This window comes from Phyllobates terribilis, unplaced genomic scaffold, assembly GCF_046119375.1.
Source record: "Phyllobates terribilis strain yellow unplaced genomic scaffold, ASM4611937v1 Scaffold_5__5_contigs__length_657084704, whole genome shotgun sequence".
Lineage (NCBI taxonomy): Eukaryota > Metazoa > Chordata > Amphibia > Anura > Dendrobatidae > Phyllobates > Phyllobates terribilis.
The window spans coordinates 524111420-524123368 of record NW_027362765.1 but is presented as its reverse complement, the minus strand read 5'-3'; the positions used below and the strand labels follow the sequence as shown (position 1 = coordinate 524123368).

At 46.6% G+C, this 11949-nt stretch overlaps 1 protein-coding gene across 1 annotated transcript in view; it reads left to right on the top strand.

Moving 5' to 3' along the window:
* The first annotated feature begins 2051 nt into the window (after positions 1-2051).
* PPA1 (inorganic pyrophosphatase 1) overlaps positions 2052-11949 on the top strand; it is a 115460-nt gene continuing 105562 nt past the window's right edge. Inside the window, exon 1 of the mRNA XM_073681430.1 lies at positions 2052-2228. Within this exon, the coding sequence (XP_073537531.1) occupies positions 2168-2228 (61 nt within the window). The 5' untranslated portion in view covers positions 2052-2167. The remainder of the gene's footprint in view (positions 2229-11949) is intronic.

Sequence of the window (11949 nt, the reverse complement as noted above, 5' to 3'; positions counted from 1 at the left end):
TCTCTCAATGTTAAAATTAGCCTACCCTTAAAATTATAGACTGTTCATGTCTTTGTCAGTGGACAAACATACAAAAACAGCAAAGGATCAAATAATTATTTCCCCCACTATATATATTTATAATCTATATCACAATCTCTGATGATTCCCTGGAGCACCATCAAATCCATTATTATTATTATTAGTGATGAGCGAGCATGGTCGGACATCGAGTTATCAGAGAGTGCTTGAGTCAAATGCTCGTGTACCCGCGGCCGCATGTATCGTGGCTGCTACACATGCGGAGAATGCCCGATACATTATACTCGCCTCTGGTGTCGACACTGGCTCTCAGCAGTCAATCAGCACTGGCTTCACTCTCCTCTCCGGGCAAATCCAGACATTCTGAGGAAGTGGGAGTTATTGGATGTTAGTTTTTGTTCACTAAGGCTGCGTGACAAATATGTGTTTTTCAAGCGTTTTTGTCACGGAATTTCTGCAACGAAAACACTTAAAAGAACGCTTGGTAATACGTGCCCCATGGTGCCCAATGATAATCCGCATGTGCTGTGCACGTGCTGTGGAAATTTCCGCTGCGGATTATCATTGTGGAAAAATACGCAGCATGTCCATTAATTTTGCGGACACGCAGCGTAATTGCCGCCATTAACTTACATTGAATCGCTTAATATCCGCATGACTACATGTGCACACGCGGATATGAAGCGATTCAATGTGCGGATGGTACCCGGGTCTGGAGAAGAGGAGACTCTCCTCCAGACCCAGGTACGATGGAACCTGTTAAAAAAAAGAATTTAAAATAAAAAAATGAAGATTATACTTGCCTTCCGATGGCCCCCGGTCTCCTCAGCAATGCGTCCGATCTTCTCGGTCTCTCGCAATGGTCTAAAAGGACCTTCCATGACGTCATTTAGTCATGTGACAGGTCACACGACCGCTGACGTCGGCAGTCGCATGACCTGTCACATGACATGACTAAATGAAGTCATGAAAGGTCCTTTTAGACCATCGCGAGAGACCGGGAAGACCGGACGCAGCGGAGAAAAGACGGGGGGCCATCAGAAGGTAAGTATAATCTTTATTTATTTATTTTTAACTAACTTGGTCACACCACTATAAATCCATTCCGTTTGCCGGTTGCATGGATTTATATAGTGTGAACAAGTTGTCAAGCACTTTTTCAAGTGATGCTAAAATTGCTTGGAAAGCGCTTGATAACCCGCATGCAGAAATGCATGCAAAGAGGCTTGCCAAACGCTTCTACCTGGCGGGAAAAACGCAAGTAAAATCCACATACTTTTTTCCTGCCAGGGAGATGGGGAAAAAATCTGCAGCATTTCTGCATCGTGGGCACACAGCCTTAGAGCACTGGGGCCCAAGATCCGGTGGTGTGAACCTGCCCTAATGTGTGGGAGAAATGTTACAATTTATTCCACAGAAAATCACTGAAGGGAAAACCTTGCCGCACTGGTGAGAAGCCGCACGTAGTTTGTGTACCATGTCTGACCATAGTACTGCATGCTGCCACCTAATCCATGTGCATGGAGCTTGGATTATATGCTGGTGTGAACGAGGCCGGACTCAATGCACAGACTGTCCGGGTCTTCCGGCCTGAAGCCTCATATATGGGGGTCCTGTCACTGCGGTCAGTACACCGGGGTGACACATGGACTTCAGCTCTAGTAGTTTCTGTGCCCACAGCAGCAGACAGCTCCAGGCTGGCACTGATGTGTCCTCCTTCCCGGGCGCGGCCTGAGCACCTCTTACCACATGATACTATCTGACCACAGCTGTATAACCTGCTCTGTGACCACCCACAGCGCTACCTCCACGTGGCACCAGCATTACCGCCCGGCGTCACTCAGTAGGCGGGGTCACGACTCCTTGCTGCCAGTGCACTCATGACGTCACTCCCCGTTCATTCATTGCGTATTCTAGACCACGCCTACTCGCTATGGCTAGCGGCTATTGGCTGCCTGTTCTATGGGTGTGTGCCGCAAACCATTTTCTTTTGACAGCAGCCCGGACCTTGGACACGCCCACAGCCTCTGCAGCCAATGAAATAGGAGCCGGGAAGGTGTGTGCGGGGATATGGGAGCTGTGCGCCGCCGGGCCTGTCCTTACTGTACCTAAAGTCAGCCGGAGCAGACGGCAGCGGATCGGCAGCATGGCATTCAGCATCGAGCACAGGGCCAAGGCCAACAGCCTGGAGTACCGGATCTTCTTCAGTGAGTGATATACCGAGAGGCCGGGAGGAGTCCGGGGCGGAGGGGGTTATTGGAGGGCCCTGTAGCACAGCGCTGTATGGAGGGAAGGCTTCTTCTATATGATCATTACAGGAGCAGTCAGCACTGTGTATATGGGGCAGGTATTGGGAACTGGATCCATCTTATTAGTGGTTCTGATTGTGGCAGATCAAAGGTTAACACTCAGAATTGACAGGTCTCATGTATTGCAGTGGGGTCTGAGGGGAACATTCTCCCATATAAACATATTAACTGGTTGCAACAAAAAAATGTGTAAATGAACCAATTCATGTGATCACCCCACATTTTGGGTCGACTCCGCTGATGTTCTACAAGGTGACGGTTCTGGAACTTTCTAATTTTTTACTTTTTGTTTCTATTTCTCTCCATGATTAGTCTCTCCAGATAGCATAGTTTACTGACAGCAAGCAGGGATATTGAGAATGGTGAGGAGCAGGAACACGCTAGCGCCTTCTTTATAAAAGTAGTTTCTAGGGATTCTCCTGTACCTCTTCTGCGTCAGGCGGTAGAGCTGGTGCATGGAGGGGCCGTCAGGACTCTGCACCTGTCCTATGTATGGCCATAGACTAACATTGCCCAAGACTGGCCTGTATCCGTCTTGTCCCCTGATGCAGAAGTGAGACGTTCCGGAGAGTCCCACTGTCTCTAGTCCTTTTGCAAAATTGAAACCTTTGTTTCATTGGACAGCGAAAGAGTCTCCCCTACACATCTAACTTACATTGGCTGTACTCATCAATATCAGCAGGCTCGGACTAGAGTCTGTGCATGGGGGGTCTCCCGACTTTACCCCAACAGATGACAGGAAGGCTAAGGATCTGGCATGTCTAATTTTGGACTGCCCATCCTTTTGTCTTCCCTGAGATAAGCTGCTGATTAAGTCTGGCAGCTCCTCACTCATAGAGAACAAAATGTCTGTATGGAGCAGTCAGGCCAACAACAATTGGGCAATTTTTCTTTAGTTGTTTTCCCCTGAATACATATATTTTGCTTGATGCACTTTAGCTGCACTCTGCCAGATAAAAAGATTATTATATTATTATTCAGCCAATTTACAGACATTATCGGCACTATCCCCATTGGGGCTAACAATCTCCATTCCATCTACTTTTGATGAGCGAACAAAAGAGAATGGTGAAAGCTCCTGTAATGATTTGTACATGTAAGCACTTAAAGGGGTTGTCCACCAGTTACAGAACCTCTTCTGAATCCCTGTTTCCTCCCAGTAAAATAACTGCTATATTCCCCTCCTGTGTCCTCTTCCGGCGACATTCCCCGTTCCGGAGCTTGCGTGGCAGAACAGTCAGCGCTGGCTTCACTCTCCTTCGAACAAATCAAGACAATTGGAAGAAGTGAAAGCTGCGGCTGCTTTCTCTTCCTTCGGATATCAATTAAGTCCGTAGGAGCGTGGAACCAGCGCTGATTGGCTGGAGGGGTCATATGACCTGACATTGTTACGGAGCCCCGCGGGAGCCATTGCCGACATCGCTGGAAGGTCTCCAGCATCGGAGGGGAGTAGAAGTGTTATTATTTTACTGGGAGGAAACCTAGGAATTCGGAAGTAGTGGACAAGCTCTTCAAAGAAGTTGTCTCAAAATGATAAATGCGTAAGATTGGAAAGGGCTTGTGAAAACCACCAACTTTGCAATTGTTAAAAATCCTCTCTAACCTCAAACAAATGGATTTTTTAACTCCCTGTTTGCTGCTTGTTACTTGCCACCTCTACAGTCTCAGTGGTGGCCTGTCTCCTTGGCATGTAGCATACCATTTCCAAGTTTTTTGCTATAGTTAAGAAACGCAGCTCTCAAGCTGGCCAGATCGGTGTATACGGCCGGCCTGAGAGCCCTGCTAGCCGCCCTGGAGAACTTGCAGGTTAGGACCAGAGGCTAAGCTCGAACTGTCAATCATTCAGGAGTGCACCAACTGATGTCAGGAGGCTGGTAAGCGTTGCGCTCCTGAAGACTGGTCTTGAGAAAGGGCTTGTCCAGGATTAGGAAAAAAAGCAGGAATTGTTATAAAATGATACAGGACCCATCACTTACCTGTCAGTTGCCCGGCGCTCTAGCACTGTGGGTGTCGCCTCTATGGCCAGTGAGTGTCTGCAGTGGTCACATGACTGATGAGCATGACATCATCCCTGGAGGAATGACTGGGATAATCGGAGCAGAAGGTATTGTGTATCTTGTATTGTCTTATAACGTTTCCGACTGTTGGGTAACTTCTTGAATTTACTCACTTATATAACGCTGTCATACTCTGCAGCGCTTTACATAAATTATCATTGCTGTCCCCATTGGGGCTCACAATTTAGATTCCCTATCAGTATGTCTTTGGAGTGTGGGAGGAAGCTACGCAAACACGGAGAGAACCTAATTGTAATCCAAAGAATTACAGCACATCAAAATTAAAAATGATACATGTAAAATTGCATGTTTCTCATATGACAGATTGATGCGTTTTTGGGGAAACACATCAACCTTACTTGTGGTCTCATAAATACTACATATGGGTAATGGCAAAGTGTTTGTTTGCCAGAAACGTGTCAGTGTGTCATATGTGACTCATGTGATTTTTACATGGGTTAAATCATGTATCATTTTTAAAGTGGGATGTGCTGTAAATCTTTGGATTACAAGTATTGTTTGCCGTGAAGCTTTGCACCCAATTATACAAGGCTGGTGGCAAGATCATTTATTCTTATTTATGGAGAGAGCATACAAACTTCTTGCAGATGTTGTCCTTGGTGGGATTTGAACCCAGGACCCTAGTGCTGCAAGGTTGACATTGGTGTATGTTCACGCATTGCATTTTTGGTGCGGTTTTTTTTTTTTTTTTTTCTGCAGGAAAACCTGATCTCTTGGCAGAAAGTGGAAAGGCACGGTGCTAGTGAAGGGAGCCAGTGGTTCCGTCAGTAATAAACCATAAAAATCACTGCACACGTAGAGAGGTATGGTATGCTTTAGGTGAAACTTTATTTAAAGAGTGATGCTTGAGGCGACTAGTGGACGTTTCGGCCAACACTGTGGCCTTGATCACAATGTCGCAAGTGGATAGACGCATCCGGGAAAAAAAGGAGAATTACCAGTCAAGAAGAAGTGAGGGGCAATTCTTAGATAAGGAAACCAATCCGGTAGGAGGTGTCTGGGTATAGACATGGATGGAGTATGCCCGTCAGTTAGAAAAGTGCTGGGTTCAGGGTGTCCTGGAGACGAGGACCACGTCTGCTGGGAAATTATAAGTGGCGGGGAGAAAAATATGGTCTGGTGCCGTGCTGCAGTTGGCTCGGTCCTGTGTGCCACGCATATGGGATATATTTTGAGAGATGGTGTAGGAGGCGATAATGGCCAGCCCCATAGATTAAGGTCTCGGCAGGTGCGGTGCTCCAGAGAAGCTTGCACATGCTTTTTTTCACAAAAAATGCTGCAAAACCTGATACCTGCGTTTTTGCAGTGTTTTTCCAACTACCCATTGCTTTCAATGGGTGAAAAATGCGGAAAGAAGTGATAAGTTCTATTGTGCAAAGAAAACATGCAAAGCACAAAATACCAAGGGCAAAAAAAACAAGCTGCGTGCATGAGATTTCTGAAATCACATAGACTTAGCTGGTACAGCTGAAAATGCATAAAAAACGCTGAAAAAAATGCCTAGTGGGAACATGGCCTAAAGAAGAATTCTATTAAAAAAGCTTTTAGATCCCAACGATGAAGGTGGCCATGTTGGATTGCTGCTTATTTCTGGGATGAAAGAGTTCTGCAGAACAGTCTTCCATTTGGCCCTCCTTAGAAGATCTGCTATTTTAGCAAATATCTGATATTCTAAGCGTAATACTACTTTGTTTAACCCGTTGTCTATAGGCTGTGACTTATTTTTTGAAGCATCTGAGCAGTACCAAAGGTGTTTTTAAGCATTCTATGACTATCTTCTCTTTTGGATCTCTATGGTAGTCACAAAAATTAGTATATTGCAGGTCAATAGTGGTAGTGATTGGATGCAGTATTTATCCGCTGCCTATATAAGGACTACTGGACATTGCTGTGTTAATAGCCCCGGGGTACTGCATAAATTAAAAAAAAAATAAATAAAAAAAGAAAAATTGTGTGGGTTTTTTTTCCTCCTGCACATTTTGACTTTTTAAAATTATGAAAATGAATAGCGACTATAATTTGACTAGCTCAAGACCTTAAGCCTTTATTGTGAAACTTGTATTTAGGTCATGGGTTTACTTAAACTAGTTCTGCTCTTTACTTTATTTACGAAACCCATTTTCTGTGCAGCTTCCAACAGACTGATAGAGAAGTCACTCTACATCAGGGTTCCCCAACTCCAGTCCTCAAGGCCCACCAACAGGTCATGTTTTCAGGATTTCCTTAGTATTGCACAGGTGATAATTCCATCATCAGCACAGGCAATAGTTACATCACCTGTGCAATACTAAGGAAATCCTGAAAACATGACCTGTTGGTGGGCCTTGAGGACTGGAGTTGGGGAACCCTGCTCTACATGACTAATGTGAGTAGTCCATGGGTCTTGGCTCCATGTATTGCATGGATGTCCATTACTGTGTAATGTATTTTCTCCACAGGGGTTTTAGCAAAGGAAGTAAAAATTCTTCATGTGACTATACTAATGGCTGTAACTGTTCCTGGCCCTGCAGCTGAGGCCCATCTTAAGGCCACAGCCCCACTATCAGTATTCGGTCAGTATTTTTTCTCAGGAGTAGGAGCCCAAACCAGATGAGGAACAATCAGGGAAAATGTATAATAGAAACAAATACAGAATTGGTGACTTGTTTCTGTTATACCTTTTCTCTGATTGTTCCTCACCTGGTTTGGGCTCCTACTCCTGAGAAAAAATACTGACCGAATACTGAACAAATACTGATAGTGGGGCCGTGGCCTAAGGGATAAAATCTGCGCTGCAGTACCAGGATCAGTCATAAGCACATCTCTCCCCCATGTACCAGCAATACCACACCTATGAGTAGATGTCATACTTGGGCTTTATTCGGATGTACATGTTCTATCCATGGTTTTCACAATTCAAACAAATACCCATTATAATCTACAGCACTGTTCACATGTCCATGTTGGATTTGGTTTGTTCTCTCTGCTTGGATCGTATAGATATATATCTCGCAATCACGGGCACAATGTGTATCATAAGTGACCATTGTCTCCATCCCTGGCAGTATAGAGGTGTAACACTATAAATGGGGTTATTTTGGAGGAGAACACGTAAAGACCTCAATTGCTATTTATTACTTAGAAAATGTATTTTTCCAGTATGTCCCCATGACAGCACCATAGGAGGAGTAATCCCATATCCTGTGTAGGGACAGGAAAAACACTGAGGTTGGGAGTGGGAGGGCTTTTAACCTCTTGTGCTTCCTGTCCCTAAAAGCCCTCCCACCCCCAACCTCAGTGTTTTTCCTGTCCCTACACAGGACAGGGAGTACAGGAGGAGCACTGGTGTAGGAGCTCTGGAGAAGAAGTTTACCTCATGGGACCCGGGGGGGCCGCGGCTCTCTCCTTCCCGTCGTCAAGCGGGTCCTGAGTCGACACTCCCTGTCGGGAGTCCTTCAGCCCTCCGGTGCGCTGGAGCCTCCGGGTGCCACTTCCCCATCGCCTTGGCTCTCAGCGTCCTGCTCTGGGCGGGTCCGGATTCTCCCGGCTCTAGGACCGCCCGGCGTCGAAACCGGAAGTCCGGAGATGACGACTTCCGGTGGCAGTCATGCTGGAAATTCAAACCGCGGTTAGACCAGACGCCAGGGAGCAGGAGAAAATGACTGGACGACCAGGTAAGGGGTAGAAAGGGGGGCTGGGGAGCATCAGAGGCCGGCTTACGGCTTGGGTACCCCTGACAGCAAAATGGCAGATATGTCTCACCCTGATACATGACTGTGGGACGATCCAGGGAGAGTAAGTGTACCATTACCCCTTTTTATGTGGCTAATGGAGCTTACGCTTACCAGGCCCTCCATATTGTTTTATAAGATGTCTCTGGGCAATTACCACCTCCTTCTGAAAAAAAAAAAAAGATACAGGAAAAAGGCCACAGTAAAATCCAAGAGGTGCCTGGATTGTAACATCAGACTTCCCGACTCGTATACAAAACGTCTATGTGATGAGTGTAGAGCCCCCATGCTAAATGAGGAGCACGGGGCTTTATTAAATGAGATGCGCAGTATAATTAAAGAAGAAGTTCAGGCTTTTATTAAGTCTCTGCAGCCCCCAGGTTCAGGAGTCCAGGATGTCTCAGGACCCAAAAGACCCAGAGAACATATAGCACCATCTTCTGAGGGTGAAATCGACCCATCAGGCGACTCTGACAGTGAAACCATTAGTCCACCTCCGGATGGCGGAACGGAAAAAAAAAAAAAAATGTTCCAATCAGATGGTATGGATATTCTTCTACGAGCCGTGCGAAACACTATACAAGTAGAGGAAACAGAAGAGCAGTAACATTCAGGATGAGATGTTTGGTGGTCTTAGAACCCAGACATCCATGTTTTTTCCTGTTAATGCTCATGTGAAGGACATGATACTGGAGGAATGGGAGGATGCGGAGAAGACTCTCTATACCACGACACTTCCACGCCCGATTATCTTTTGACCCAGAGGACACCAACGTGTGGGACACTGTTCCAAAAATTGACATCCCAGTGGCTAAGGTGGCCAAGAAAACCTCTATCCCCTTTGAGGACTCGTCAGGACTTAAAGATCCTATGGATAGGAAGGCGGATGGACTCTTGAAAAAAGCCTGGGAAGCTTCGGTGGCAATTATTAAATCTAATATCGCTGCTACATCTATTGCTAGATCTATGAGAGTCTGGCTAGAAGAGCTAGAGAGTCACCTATGGGATGACACCCCGAGGGAATCTCTCCTTCATTCATTGCCCCTATTAAAAATGGCAACAAATTTTTTTTGGACGACGTTTCGGCGGAATCTGTCAGATTTGCGGCCAGAAATGTGCTTTCCAACTGGGCCTGTAGAGCTGTTTGGTTAAAAACATGGTCTGGAGATACAGCTTCTAAGAACAAACTGTGCTCCATTCCATTTTCAGGGCTCAGAGTATTCGGACCTGTACTAGATGACCTCCTAGAAAAAGCATCCGATAGAAAGAAGGGCTTCCCTGAGGAGAAAAAGGAGCAGCCCTTTCGCAAACCCTTCCCCTCCCGTAAATATAACACTCAGACAAAGGGGGGTCCACAAGCTGGAGTTTTAATAAGGGGAACAAAGATGGGAAATACCAGCCCAGTACTAGCTCCCATCCAAAACGACAATGACTGTCAGAGTAGGGGGGCGATTAAAGTTTTTCAAAAACAGTTGGCATCGGGTCGCTCAATCCCTGGATACTAACAACTACAGCGCAGGGTTACAGGATAGCGTTTTCTCAAGAGCCCCCTCAAAAATTCCGCCTGACAAAGGGTTCCCCTACCTCTTTCCCATCTACGGGCAGACATATAGCAGCTTCTCTATCAGAGGGTTATTGTGCCAGTTCCAGAACACTAACAACATCAGCGCCATTACTCCTCCCTGTTTTCAATAAAGAAACAGTCAGGGGAGTTCCGTACAATTATCAACCTGAAACCCCTAAACCAATGGGTCTGCTACAAAAAATTCCGCATGAAATCGGTAAGATCAGCCATTCCTCTAATAGACGCAGATGCGGTAATGTGCACCCTGGACCTCAGGGATGCATATTACCACCTGCCAATACATTCCTCAAGTCAGCAATATCTGAGGTTTGCACTACCATCAGGCAGTCAGATTCTACACTACCAGTTCCGATGTCTTCCCTTTTGGCCTGTCATCTGCTCCCAGAATTTTTACGAAGATCATGGCAGAGGTGGTGGCCTATATCCGACTCGGGGATATTACCATCATTCCGTACTTGGACGACTTCCTGGTGCTGGCAGGATCTCCTCTAGATATGACGCAACATCTGGAACTTGTCCTACAGACATTTACCAGCCTGGGTTTGATTATGAACAAAAAAGTCCAATCTTATCCCCAGTACTTCACACATCTTCCTGGGAGTCCATCTCAACTCTCGAATGTGAATGTCTTATCTCCCGGAAGACAAAATGCTCTTGATTCCACAAACGATTCGTTCTTTTGCTAGAGAGGAGAAACTTTCAATCTGAAAGGCAATGAGTATTTTGGGAATCATGACTTCATGCATCACCTGCGTCAGATGGAGCCAGTTCCATTCCTGGCCTCTACAGAAATGCATCCTGGAAGTGACAGACAGACATCTTCCTGTCTAGGTAATTCTGATGACTTTGTCCAGACACGCCCAGGACTCTACACTGGTGGCTCGACCAGAAGAATCTAAAGAAGGGAGTGCAGTGGATTCTGGAACCTTGTCTTTTGGTGACCATGGATGCAAGTCTTTCAGGATGGGGCGCTCGAGTGAGAGATTCTTATCTCCAAGGAACATGGTCCACAGAGATTCTGACCCGATCAGGGCCGCGCCGGCGGGGAACGTGTCAGGCGCGGCCCTGTTGCGGCGGGCCTATGATGTATTTCCGGTGCGCCGGCCTCCACCGGAAGTGGGCGTAGTTCGCGCGCGGCCAGGAAGTATGGGCCGCATGCGAGCAGTGGGGACGCCGGAGCCCGGAACAGTATGGGCGTCCCGCAAGTACTGCTACGTGCAGTGTCCTGCCCACCCTGGGGAGGGGGAAAAGGAGGGCCCCCCCTCCCCTGTTCCACACAGGTACGTGCATGGGCAGTATAAAATAGGCCTGGTTACATGCAGAGTTGCTTCCCAGCCCTTTGTTTTTTCATAACAATGGGAGATACACGGGAGCTTTCACCTCAGTAAGAACAACTGCTGCAGGAGTAGCACTCTGGGGAGCCCTCACAACAGGCGGTGCAACGTTGTTCCCGGACCGGGTCCAGCCGTTCAACTAAGTTCACCGCTAAGAGCAGGAAGGAAGGTCCTGTCATTCGGCGTGATCCTATGCCGGTTAAGAATGATTCCTCTGCTTCTACGGTACAGCATATGCCAGGGGGTAAGTGGAGTCTTCGTGAAAGTTCTACTAATTGCCTCCCTTTTTCTTCTGTCTATGAAATCTTTTCAGCGCAAGAAATGTTCGTTTAAATCAAAGCATAAACAATGTGCCCTATGCAGCAGCCCGCTCCCTGATGCATATATTAAAAAGTTGTGCCAGCCTTGTATTGACAAGGTGATGGTGGAAGAAACCCCAGGGTTTTCTTTGGGCCTAAAAACTAATTAAAGAAGAAGTAGGCGAGGCTTTGCGAGGGAATTCTGAGGTCAGGCATTCCCCTCAGGACCCTCGACTAGGCTCAGATTCTGACATCTCAGACAGTTCTTCCTCTTCCCTATCCTCCTCTGATAGCGAATCTGAGAGACAATGTTTTCCTTTAAATGAGGTAGATGCCTTGGTGAAAGCTGTCCGTTCTACTAAGGGCATTGTGGACACTAGGCCAGAGAAGTCCCTGGAGGATGTTATGTTTGGAGGTTTAGGTCAAAAAAAGAAAAGATCTTTTCCCATGAATACAAAGATTAAGGATCTCATTGAAAGAGAGTGGCAAAAGCCGGACAGAAAGGGCATCATCCCTCCCTTTTTCAAAAGGAGGTATCCGTTTGATGATACCGCATGCTCCTCCTGGTCAAAGGCACCAAGGCTTGATGTGGCCATTGCTAAAGCATCAAAAA